This window comes from Pyrus communis, chromosome 4 (assembly GCF_963583255.1).
Source record: "Pyrus communis chromosome 4, drPyrComm1.1, whole genome shotgun sequence".
Taxonomy (NCBI): domain Eukaryota; kingdom Viridiplantae; phylum Streptophyta; class Magnoliopsida; order Rosales; family Rosaceae; genus Pyrus; species Pyrus communis.
The window spans coordinates 2,163,774-2,176,064 of NC_084806.1; the positions used below are offsets into that span (position 1 = coordinate 2,163,774).

At 40.0% G+C, this 12,291-nt stretch overlaps 2 protein-coding genes across 2 annotated transcripts; both read left to right on the top strand.

Moving 5' to 3' along the window:
- Positions 1-441: 441 nt before the first annotated feature.
- On the top strand, positions 442-3,987 carry LOC137731088 (probable protein phosphatase 2C 15). The gene is made up of 9 exons (XM_068470164.1): positions 442-1,010; positions 1,254-1,673; positions 1,952-2,123; positions 2,227-2,380; positions 2,467-2,530; positions 2,666-2,773; positions 2,878-3,003; positions 3,095-3,327; positions 3,601-3,987. The coding sequence occupies exons 2-9, from the start codon at positions 1,467-1,469 to the stop codon at positions 3,821-3,823; spliced, it is 1,287 nt and encodes a 428-aa protein (XP_068326265.1). The 5' UTR covers positions 442-1,010; positions 1,254-1,466; the 3' UTR covers positions 3,824-3,987.
- Positions 3,988-4,407: 420 nt separating this feature from the next.
- LOC137731267 (LEAF RUST 10 DISEASE-RESISTANCE LOCUS RECEPTOR-LIKE PROTEIN KINASE-like 2.1) lies at positions 4,408-6,595 on the top strand. The gene is made up of 2 exons (XM_068470366.1): positions 4,408-5,221; positions 5,362-6,595. Exons 1-2 carry the CDS (start codon positions 4,408-4,410, stop codon positions 6,483-6,485), a joined length of 1,938 nt encoding a protein of 645 aa, XP_068326467.1. The 3' UTR covers positions 6,486-6,595.
- The last annotated feature ends 5,696 nt before the right edge of the window (positions 6,596-12,291 follow it).

The window sequence follows — 12,291 nt, forward strand, 5'->3', positions numbered from 1 at the left end:
ATAAACAAAAATATCACTCCATCATAATAAAATGTAAAAAGTGCGCCAAATACTCTTAGCATTGATTAGCTTAATTGATTAACTTCCCGGAAAACTCTCATTGAAGATCTGTTAGGTAAACGACCAACCTTGTGATGCCCTGTCTTTAGAGAAATTTTTAGTTGTGATTGGAACATAAGTGGTACACCACGTGTTTTAATATTTTAAGTTATTAACTTTTTAGCACACATACCCTACTATTTATTTAATAACACATAATGTACCATCCAATGTACTAATCATACTAAAAAATCTGTGTCTTTAGAGCAATCACAAACAACCAACATAATTTCTATGTAGACCCTAATCTTTCTTTTGTAACCCCCCCTCCACACTAGCGAACTTCTCTCCCGGGAAAAAATTAAAATATAGAAAAGAAAAGCTCTTGCCTTTGGCATTTTGGTGGAAAACAAATTGGTTCGGAGAAAGAGAGAAAGAGAGAAAGAGAGAAAGAGAGAGAGAGAAAGAGAGAAACCGACTTTTTTCAGAAGCAGATTATGGGTTTATGGATGCATTGCTTCATAGTCAGCCATAGCTACTTTTCTGCAATTTCTCTTTAGATTTCGATCGAAAAGTTGCTTTTTGCCACCCAATTTCTCTTCCACTTCTTTAACCCCGGAAAGTTTGGATTTTTTTTAGTAATCGTGGGTGTTTGGTGGGAAGGAAAAGGTTGTGAAGCTGCTGCCGACTCGCAGGAATTCGAAGTTCAATTTTTTAATCGAAAGATTAAGGATTTGGGGGTGTTTGATTTGATTAATGGGTCTTACAGTTCATACCTCGTCACCAAAACGCGTTGCGTCACCGTGTTGATTTCTTTATTGGGTGATTTCTTTTTTTTTGTTGTTATCGTCGTCGTCGTCGGTGTTACTTATTACCTTCGCAATCGGATCTGCGTTTGATTTCTCAGTCAGACATTCTTCTGGGAATCTTTGTTCATCTGTTTGGTTGCCGAGAAAATACCTCAAGAAAAGGTGAGAAAAAAATATAGAATAAAACGAAAATTTGAGTTTTTGTCATCTGGGTTAGTGAATACATGCTTATTAGTGACATTTTACTTCTGTTTTATATGATTTCGATTGCCAAATGATGGAATATCCAAGATGTAATCTTTCCTGTTTTGTTTTTATTACATATGTCGGCAAGTGACAGCATATATTTGTTGATATAACCAATTTGTTGACGTTATTCTTTGTTTTGTCTTATGATAAATGCAGATCAGTTATTGTTGCTTGTGAAAGATTCGATCTTTCTTTGTTAGAATCGGGACTTTGTGCTATTTGTGCAAAGAAGTTCGTGGGTTTTGAGGCCATTGATTACGAAAATCTGTAGGTTCTTTTAGGTGTTTTGCATTAGTATGCTTTTGAGGGGAAAAGAGTAAGATTGTTTGAAGGTCTTGGGCCTCAGGCAAAGACAGGGGTGAGGTAGTTATGGCGTCCGGAGATAGGCGTCAGCATCATAATATGGTGCCTCTGGCTGCATTGATCAGCAGAGAACTGAAGAGTGAGAAGATGGAGAAGCCAACTGTCAGATATGGGCATGCAGCTCAATCCAGGAAGGGGGAGGATTATTTCCTGATCAAGACTGATGGTCAGCGAGTACCCGGGAATTCTTCATCAGCATTCTCCGCATTTGCGGTAAGCCTAAGTCTCTCTTTTACTTGCACTAGATTATAGAGCCAGACCTTGGCAGCTCACCTCTGTTATGCTGTTGTCCCATGGTGAATGTCCCAAAAGTTGAATTCTACATATGAGTGCCCAACTCTATATAGGCAGTGAGCGAGATACTTTTCGAAAATTTCATGTACTGTTGGTTTAATTATGGAATGAAGCAGTGTGCTCAAACCAATTTCCTTTAGCTATCAAATATACTGCAAATCAAATATAATAGTCACCGTTCTTTTTCTGATTGTCAGATCTTTGATGGGCACAATGGAAATGCAGCAGCAGTATATACAAGGGAGAATTTGTTAAAGCATGTGTTGGGTGCTATTCCCCGTGGGCTAGGAAGGGAGGAGTGGCTTCAAGCTTTACCTCGAGCCTTGGTTGCTGGCTTTGTGAAGACTGATAAGGATTTCCAGAGCAGAGGTATGGAATTTACAACTCGCTTAGTCTTTGTTCTTCTTTCCGGTTTTTCTCATATTTTTCAGCACAAATGTACTAATTCTTTCTACTCTTATTTTGTGGCCAGGTGAAACTTCTGGAACAACAGCTACCTTTGTAATAGTTGATGGATGGACCGTGACAGTTGCATCAGTAGGAGACTCCCGTTGTATCTTAGATACTCAGGGTGGTGCTGTTTCCACCTTAACTGTTGATCATAGACTTGAAGAAAATGTAGAGGAGTATGTATCTACTAAAATTCAGTAACATTCCTCTCTTTTTATTGTTCCGTGGATTTGCTAATTGAATATTTTCTTTGTAATTGTAGGAGGGAGCGTGTTGCTGCAAGTGGTGGGGAAGTTGGGAGGTTGAGCATTGTTGGTGGTGCAGAGGTGAGGGCTTTTAGATCTTTTTTATTTTTTATTTTTTATTTCCTGACGAAAACAAAGAAAAGAATACTTCTGTGGCTGAGTCTTAATTAAACTATGCTTTTCATTGTGTAATATATATTGTTTTGACATTTACAGATTGGACCCCTCCGTTGTTGGCCAGGGGGTTTATGCCTTTCTAGATCAATTGGAGACATGGATGTTGGGGAGTTTATAGTTCCAATACCATATGTGAAACAAGTCAAGGTATTTTTCTCTGCATGGAACTTCAATTTTTAACATGGTTTTATTCAATTCAATGCCAGGTATTGTTTAACCTGAAAGCTAACATTCTTATATTGTTTTAAAAGCTTTCAAATGCCGGTGGGAGGCTTATTATTGCTTCTGATGGCATCTGGGATGCTATATCTTCTGAAATGGCAGCACAGTCTTGCCGTGGGTTGCCAGCTGAACTTGCTGCCGGACAAGTTGTGAAGGTTGTTTGAACTACTTGGCCATTTTCTTGCAATATGCATGTTAAACTTAAAGGCTAGAACTCTTTCTTATTGATGGTGGATTTTGTTGTAGGAGGCATTAAGGTCAAGGGGTCTAAAGGATGATACGACCTGCATAGTGGTTGACATAATCCCACCTGATACTACCGAACAGCCTTCAACTCCGCCAAAAAAGATTAACAAGCTTAGGACCCTGTTGTTCAGAAAGAAGTCGCGTGATTCTGCTAATAAACTATCCAAGAAGCTTTCGGCTGTGGGTATTGTGGAAGAGTTATTTGAAGAAGGGTCTGCGATGCTTGCTGAAAGGTAGTTGATTCCCTCTTCTTCACTCAATTTAGTTGATTCGATGCAAATTTTCTGGAAAAGTTTCACACTGCGGTTGTCTACTAAATTTGAAAAGAAAATTTTCAATGATGTCATTAACTTTAGTCGAAGTGGAGTTTCATACATAGTTATCAGAAACCTTATTTTTGAGTTGGAAGTTTCAATTTGCCTGTTGGCTTCTGGTGAAATGTGGTATTTTGGTTTCGTTTATTTGGTTACATCTGAAAATGATTATATCCTGTAAATGTGTTGCAGGTTGGGCAGTGATGAGTGCACACCACAATCAACAACATCTGGGCTATTCATGTGTGCTGTATGCCAGGTTGACCTTGCTCCGAGCGAGGGCATATCGGTTCACGCAGGTTCTATCTTCTCAACCAGTTCAAAGCCTTGGCAAGGGCCGTTCCTCTGTTCTGATTGTCGTAACAAGAAGGATGCCATGGAAGGAAAACGCCCTAGCGGAGTCAGAGTAGCATAGGTAGCTTGTGCATTGTTTCGCCACCATTCTTTTTAACCCAGTATTCCCATTTTTTTGTAACCCGTCTTCTTAGGCCAGCCAATATTGTTTGAATCTTGTACTCTAGTGATGCATGTAATGTATATGTAAATTTGATAAATAATTTGAAGTGAGTTTCAGAAGTTGAGGAAGGTCTTGTGCAAGGAAACCTCACACGAAAGTGCGCAGGTGGAGAAAACTGAAGTTGAGGAAGGTCTTATGCTGAATTTTCCATGTGAAGTCTTGATTCTATATTGTCTGATGCATATGAAATTTTCCAAGTAAAGTAGCGTGTTGATCAGAAGTCTCTGAATCAAACCATACAAGCTGTGAAGAAATAGTACAAGTAGGTTATCCGAGAGCCTTGAGTTTCCTGAATGCGGATTGTTCACTGTCGATTGTTCTGACCAACTTCGTCCGAGGATCCAACTGAAAGAGGGAGCATACTCGCTTGAATTCGAAGGCACTCTGTCATCTTCGATTTTTATAAAAAAACACGGAGGAGCCTGCAACGATGAAGTTTTCGACTACTCGAGTCTTCTCATGATCGCTCTCTGAAATTTACAATGAATCAAAACGTGTGTATCCTCCTCTTCATGATTTTTGTCCTGTCATCTGAAACCTCATTGGTTTTGGCTGTGGACTTTTTCTACCAAAGCTGCAGTGTGCCCATAACTTGTGGCCGCCAAGACATTAGGTATCCATTCCACATCCAAGGCAAGCAACAACCCTTTTGTGGGTATCCTGGTTTCGAGCTCTCCTGCCAAGGCGGAGACGATGACGGAGAAGCCTACCCAATTCTCCATTTGTCTGGTAACGATTACATAATCCACAACATCAGTTACCAAAGCCGTTCTCTTCTTGTCTCAAATGTTCTGCTTTCACACTATCTAAACAACTCTGCTTGTACTAACCTGTCGTTAATCTACAACTTAACCCTCCATAATGATCAGTTTAAGCTGGCTCCAAACCAAGATCAATTCATTCTGCTCTACAACTGCAACTCTTCGTTTGTCGATTCTTTTCCAAAGTACAAGATTGGTTGTAATAACACTTCGGTTCTTGCTGTGCCTCGGGATGAATACCCTGAAGTTGGAAATGTCCTGCAGTCCCAAAAGTGTGGATCGAGTGAGGTGGCGGCAGCGCATGGTGGAGGGTACGGGAATGGTGAGGCGGCGGGAATGGAGGAGGTGTTGGGAAGAGGGTTTGAGATCAAGTGGCTGGCTGGCGACTGCAGCCGCTGCCAGATAAGCGGAGGGCTATGTGGGTTTAATTACACCACCTACCATTTTAGTTGCCTCTGCCGCAGTAGGACTCATTCCGTGCTGTGTGAGGACGAAGATGACGAAGGTGGAAACTTGGTCGCTAAAGTCTCCATAGGTAATTACAACTTTATTGCATTATCCCTCTTGCTTAGATTTGTTTTCCTAAGTTTATATGTTGTAATAAGGTTTATAGCCACACGGGATGCCTACCATTCAATCGAATACATCACTATATTTTCAACGTATATTCAGCAGGTGCAGGTGCAGGTGCTGGTATCATATTTCTAATCATTATCGGTTGCTGCTTAAGGGGAAAGTTATCATCGTATAGATTTCTTTTCTTTTGGAAGAAGCAAAACCAAAATCGTCAGATTGTAGAGGCCTTTCTAAGGAGCAACGGGCCGTTACAAGTACGAAGATATAGCTTTTCGGAGGTCAAGAAAATGGCCAACTCCTTCAAAGAAAAATTAGGACAAGGAGGCTGTGGTGCTGTTTACAAAGGAAAGTTAAAGGACGGCTGTCTTGTAGCAGTGAAGGTCTTGACCAAACTAGAAGGAGATGGAGAAGAATTTATGAATGAAGTGGCAGCCATTAGTAGAACTTCCCATGTCAACATTGTCTCCTTGTTGGGCTACTGTTTTGAGGGTTCGAAGAGAGCTCTCATCTATGAATTCATGCCTAACGGATCTCTCGAGAAATTCATATTTGATGCAAGTACTCCCAACGTAGGTCATGATCACTTGGGATGGGAAGCATTGGATCAAATTTCACTCGGCATTGCTCGAGGGTTGGAGTACTTACATCGTGGTTGCAACACAAGAATTTTGCATTTTGACATCAAGCCTCACAACATTCTTCTCGATGAAAACTTCACCCCAAAAATCTCGGATTTTGGCCTTGCCAAAATATGCAACAACAAGGATAGTATTGTGTCGATGTTGGGAGCAAGAGGTACAGCAGGTTACATTGCTCCAGAAGTATTTTTTAGAAATTTTGGAGGGGTCTCACACAAGTCGGATGTGTACAGCTACGGAATGATGCTTTCGGATATGGTTGGAGGAAGAAGGAACATTGATGCTGAAGCTGAAAATACAAGTGAAGTATATTTTCCGCATTGGATTTACCAGCGTCTTGAACGGGACAAAGAGCTTGGTCTGCAGAGTGTTAAGAACGAGGAAGACAAAGAAAGGGCGAGGAAGATGATCATAGTGAGCTTGTGGTGCATACAAACTGAACCTTCAAACCGACCGGCGATGAAGGAAGTGATAGATATGTTGGAAGGGAGTGTTGATTCGTTGCAGATACCACCCAAGCCTTACTTGTCTTCTCCTCCAAAATCCCCGGCAGATTCTTCTACCACATTGGTATCAATACAGTAGAAACCCTGTATTTTGCTTGAACAAATATGTATTTTTCTGAGGCAATCTAGATAATGAAGTATGTATTTCATTTTTGTTTTTGTTTTGTTTTTTATTTATAGATGAATGAATCAAGACACTAGGAGTGACCCTCCTACTACGCGTCCCGCAATCATATATATATTCAAAACAAAATGTGTGAAACATTTGCATTTGTGGACAGTAATGCATTGTGGATACGTTCTTCCCTCTTGCCTCGTCTCCTACTTACACCATCAAACCGCTAGAGAGAATGAGTCACAAACGACCAAATTCGTTATGACGTTTTACTAAATTAATTTCCAACGTTAGTACTAGGAGATGCTTTTCAGCTATGAAGCTGTTCGGTGATCACACAAATAAGAAGACCCGAAAGCAAGGCGGAAAGCAACATGTTTCACGACGCGACGAGTGAAAACTGAACAGTCGATCCTTTCCGTAATCTGTGTGGTTCAGAGGGGTTGCAAGGATTTTTGAATGCCATCATCGTGACGAGAATGGTTTGAAGAGTCGGGATCAAAGTCTTTCTGGTGTTGGTCAACGGGGAAGTTGAGAAGGAAACTCCCCTAATTGACCGTGGAAGTCTTTTAGTCAAGCAACATTTTACATGGTTGGTTCCCGAAAGTTTTCCAATCTCCCAAATTCCAAGTCAACTGGCGTGTTAATATACCGCAAACGAAGAATTCTGAACGTCTATACAATTCAGCACTTTTGTTCTGAATTAGAGGATGTTGAATTATAAGTCTCTAGCTGATTGAGTATTAGAAATAAGATGAGTTTAATGTGTGTATTCACTTGAGCATATCTGCCAAGTGTAAAGTCAAAAGATGTAAGGCCATGAGTGCCATGTGGTGTTTGATCCATGTAATTAGGTAGATGAGTGATTAAGATTAAATGTAGTGTTTTGTGTGGTCCTAAAGCTAAGGCCATCAGTTAATGTAAAGCAGTGTTAGTGCTCATTTTCTGAATTGTAGAAATATTCCTCTGCAAAAAACTTTTGCAAGAGAGAACAAGAAAGAAAAATACTTTTCGTTTCAGCTTCTTCTATCTTTGCTTTGCTTCTGTTCAGCCTTCTGTAAATAAACCCAGCTAAATCAAGTTTCACTAACATGGCCTCAGAGCCTGGTTTCGATTAGATCTGGGCGTGTTTCTGTGAACTCAAACATCACCGTTTCTGGACTCGGTGAAGTTTGCCGGAGCTTGTCTGTGATCTAAGAACTACGTGTTTCTGGATTCACACAAGCTCACGATGGCTGGATCTGGGAGTGCTGAAGTGAGGACCCCGATCTTCTCCGGTGAGAACTACGAGTTATGGAGAATCAAAATGGTTACCATTTTCAAGTCACATGGACTATGGAATCTGGTGGAAAAAGGGATTTCGGTTTCCGATTCGAAGAAGAAGAAAGCTAAGACTGATGATGATACAGATGTTGATGCTGACGATGATGAGAAAATGGCTGCAATCTTCATGAAAGATGCAAAAGCTCTCGGAATCATTCAAAGCGCAGTCTCCGATCAGATCTTCCCTCGAATCGCAAACGCAGACTCAGCAAAAATGGCATGGGATCTGTTATATGGCGAATATCACGGTGGGGATCAGGTAAGATCTGTGAAACTCCAAAATCTTAGACGAGAATTTGAATACACTAGAATGCGTGATGATGAATCCTTGACTGGGTATCTTACTCGTTTAAATGATCTGATTAATCAAATGAAGACGTTTGGTGAAACTCTGTCAAATGAGAGATTAGTTCAGAAGGTGTTAATCAGTCTCACTAAGATATATGATCCTATATGCTTAGTGATAGAAAACACCAAATGTTTAGAATCTGTTGAACTGCAAGAGGTACTAGCTATATTAAAGAGTCAAGAGCAGAGGTTTGATTTGCATTCCTCAGATGCAACTGAGAGAGCATTTTCTTCTCTTACTGTTAGTTCAAAAGGGCAGAATCGAAGTTATGCTCAGTCTAGTACTTTTAAACCACAGAGAAATTGGAATCAAAAGGGTAAGAAATGGGATTCAAAACCAAAGTTTCAGCAAAAATCATTCACAAATGTTGCACAGAATAGTACTTCCTCACAGGTTATGGGTCAAGAGAGTGTAAAACCTCAATGTAAAGTGTGTTCAAAGTTTCATTATGGTGAATGTAGATATAAGGGGAAATCCAAGTGCCATAACTGGATAGATTTGGTCATTGGGCCAGAAAGTGTACTGTTGGAAAGTTTGTTCAAAAGGCAAACTGTGCAAGTCAAATGGAAGTGACAGGAAACTTATTTTATGCAAATTGTGCAGTTGCTGAGACTAAGGTTAATGGAGATTGGTACATAGATAGTGGCTGCAGTAATCATATGACAGGAAATGTTGATCTTCTTGTTGATGTGAATACAAATGTTGCAGGGAAAGTTCAAATGCCAACAGGAGTGTTAGTTAATGTGGCAGGAATGGGATCACTGGAAATTGAGACTAACAGAGGAAGAAAATACATTCGAGAAGTCATGTACTTACCTGGTTTGAAAGAGAATCTATTAAGTGTAGGACAAATGGATGAGCACGGATATTATCTTGTGTTTGGTGGACATATGTGTACTGTTTTTGATGGTCCTTCTCTGAAATGTCAAATTATCCGTGTAAAAATGAAAGAAAACAGGTGTTATCCTCTATCTCTACGGCCTGAGAAACAACTTGTGTTGAAGACCAGTTTTGCTCATTGTTCTCTGACTTGGCACAGAAGATTAGGTCACCTAAACTTTGGTGGAATCAAGAAATTGAAGGATAAAAACATGGTTCATGGTTTACCATATCTAGATGAGTATGACAAAGTGTGTGAAGGCTGTCAATATGGTAAGCAACACAGAGAAAGGTTTCCTAGTGGTCAAGCACAAAGAGCAGGTGCTCCACTTGAATTGGTTCATGTTGATTTGTGTGGACCGATGAGAAACGAGTCTACTGGAGGAAACAAGTATTTCATGTTACTTGTAGATGATGCAACCAGGATGATATGGGTGTATTTTCTTAGATTCAAATCTGAAGCTCTTACTTGTTTTAAGAAATTCAAGGTCATGACTGAGTTGCAAAGTGGTATGATGGTAAAATGTGTAAGGAGTGATAGAGGAGGGGAGTTCTTATCAAATGAATTCAATCAATACTGTGACACAGAGGGAATCCAAAGGCAACTGTCTCTCTCTTACACTCTACAGCAAAATGGAGTGGTTGAAAGGAAAAACAGAACTGTGATTGAAATGGCCAAGTCTATGCTTCATGACAAAGGAATGCCTTACTATATGTGGGCAGAAGCTGTGCACACTGCAGTTTATCTATTAAACAGATGTCCTACCAAATCACTGGATAGCATAACACCTTTTGAAGCTTACAGCAAAAGGAAACCAGGTATTGCTCATTTGAAGGTCTTTGGCTCAGTTTGTTATGTTCATACTCCATCCGAGCTAAGACACAAGCTAGAACCCAAGAGTATAAAAGGAGTCTTTGTTGGATATGCAAAATGTGAGAAAGGGTATAGAGTATTTGATCCAATCTTTAAGAGACTGATCCTGTCAAGAGATGTTGTGTTCGATGAAAACTCAGCTTGGGATTGGGAAAGAAGCACAGAAAGACATATGTCACTGCCTACTTATGAGTTTGACTCTGTTGATACACCAAGAAGTGAGAATACAGAAAATGACACTCAAATTTCAAGTGGTTTATCATCTGGCATATTGGAAGAAGCTGCAAGTGGTATTAATGATACACAGATCAACTCTCAGTCAAGTGCAGGTGTGAGTGACACTCAGTCATTTGATCATACTCCATTAAAATGGAGAAAGCTGGATGATGTACTTGCTCAATGTAATCTGTGCATTATAGAACCAGAGAAATATGAAGATGCAGCTAAGGATGAATCTTGGATGAATGCTATGAAGGATGAGCTCTCCATGATTGAAAAGAATGCAACCTGGGAGTTAGTAGACAGGTCAAGTAACAAGCCTATAATTGGAGTAAAATGGGTGTTTAAAACCAAACTCAATCTGGATGGAACTGTGCAAAAGAACAAGGCAAGGCTTGTTGCAAAGGGATATGCCCAGAAACCAGGAATAGACTACAATGAGACCTTTGCTCCTGTTGCTCAGTTAGATACAATCAGAACCCTTATAGCATTGGCTGCACAAAAGAGTTGGAAACTCTATCAACTTGATGTCAAATCGGCTTTTTTAAATGGTGTTCTAGAGGAGGAGGTTTATGTAGAGCAGCCTGATGGTTTTGTAGCTAAAGGGGAGGAAGACAGAGTATATAAACTTCACAAAGCCTTGTATGGTCTAAAACAGGCACCACGAGCCTGGTATGGAGAGATCGATACATATTTCTCACAGTGTGGTTTTACAAGAAGTTTAAGTGAACCAACACTGTACATCAAGGCAGAAGAGAAAGACATTTTGATTGTGTCGATCTATGTGGATGACATAATCTATACTGGGAGCAACAAACAAATGCTTGAAGAATTCAAGGAAGACATGAAACGAAAGTATGAGATGACTGATTTGGGTCTTCTCCATCATTTCCTTGGAATGGGAATAATTCAAACAACTTCAAGCATTTTCATCCACCAAAAGAAATATGCAAGCTCTTTATTAGACAAATTTGGTCTAAAAGAGTGCAAACTTGTGCTTACTCCATTGGTTGCAACTGAGAAGTTAACCACGGATGATGGAAGTGGTGCAGCAAGTGAAAAGTTATACAGAAGTATGGTGGGAAGTCTCTTATATCTCACTGCAACCAGGCCTGATATTATGTATGCATCCAGTCTGTTAGCCAGATTTATGCACTGCCCTACCAGTAAGCATGTTGGAACTGCTAAAAGAGTGCTAAGATACATTAAGGGCACCCTAGATTATGGTCTGGAATATGTGAAGGGTAAGAACTCAATGTTAATTGGGTTCTGTGACAGTGACTGGAGTGGATCAATTGAGGACAGTAAAAGTACTTCTGGTTATGCCTTCTCCTTTGGCAGTGGAGTATTCTCATGGGCATCCGTGAAGCAAAATTGTGTAGCTCTTTCCACTGCAGAAGCAGAGTACATCAGTGCTTCAGAAGCAACTACTCAAGCCATTTGGTTGAGATTTGTTCTTAAAGACTTTGGTGAATTTCAAACCGAAGCCACTCCAGTGCACTGTGACAACACCTCAGTAATTGCAATCACCAAGAACTCTGTGTTCCATCAAAAGACCAAACACATTAACAGAAGATACCATTTCATCAAGGATGCACTGAAGGATGGCATCATTGATCTGGTGTACTGTCCAACTAATGAGCAACTAGCTGATATTTTCACAAAACCTCTGCCTAAAGATCGGTTTAATTATCTCAGGAGCATGCTTGGAGTGAAATCAGCTCAAGACTTAAAGGGGAGTGTTGAATTATAAGTCTCTAGCTGATTGAGTATTAGAAATAAGATGAGTTTAATGTGTGTATTCACTTGAGCATATCTGCCAAGTGTAAAGTCAAAAGATGTAAGGCCATGAGTGCCATGTGGTGTTTGATCCATGTAATTAGGTAGATGAGCGACTAAGATTAAATGTAGTGTTTTCCGTGGTCCTAAAGCTAAGGCCATTAGTTAATGTAAAGCAGTGTTAGTGCTCATTTTCTGAATTGTAGAAATATTCCTCTGCCAAAAACTTTTGCAAGAGAGAACAAGAAAGAAAAAAACTTTTCGTTTCAGCTTCTTCTATCTTTGCTTTGCTTCTGTTCAGCCTTCTGTAAATAAACCCAGCTAAATCAAGTTTCACTAACAGAGGA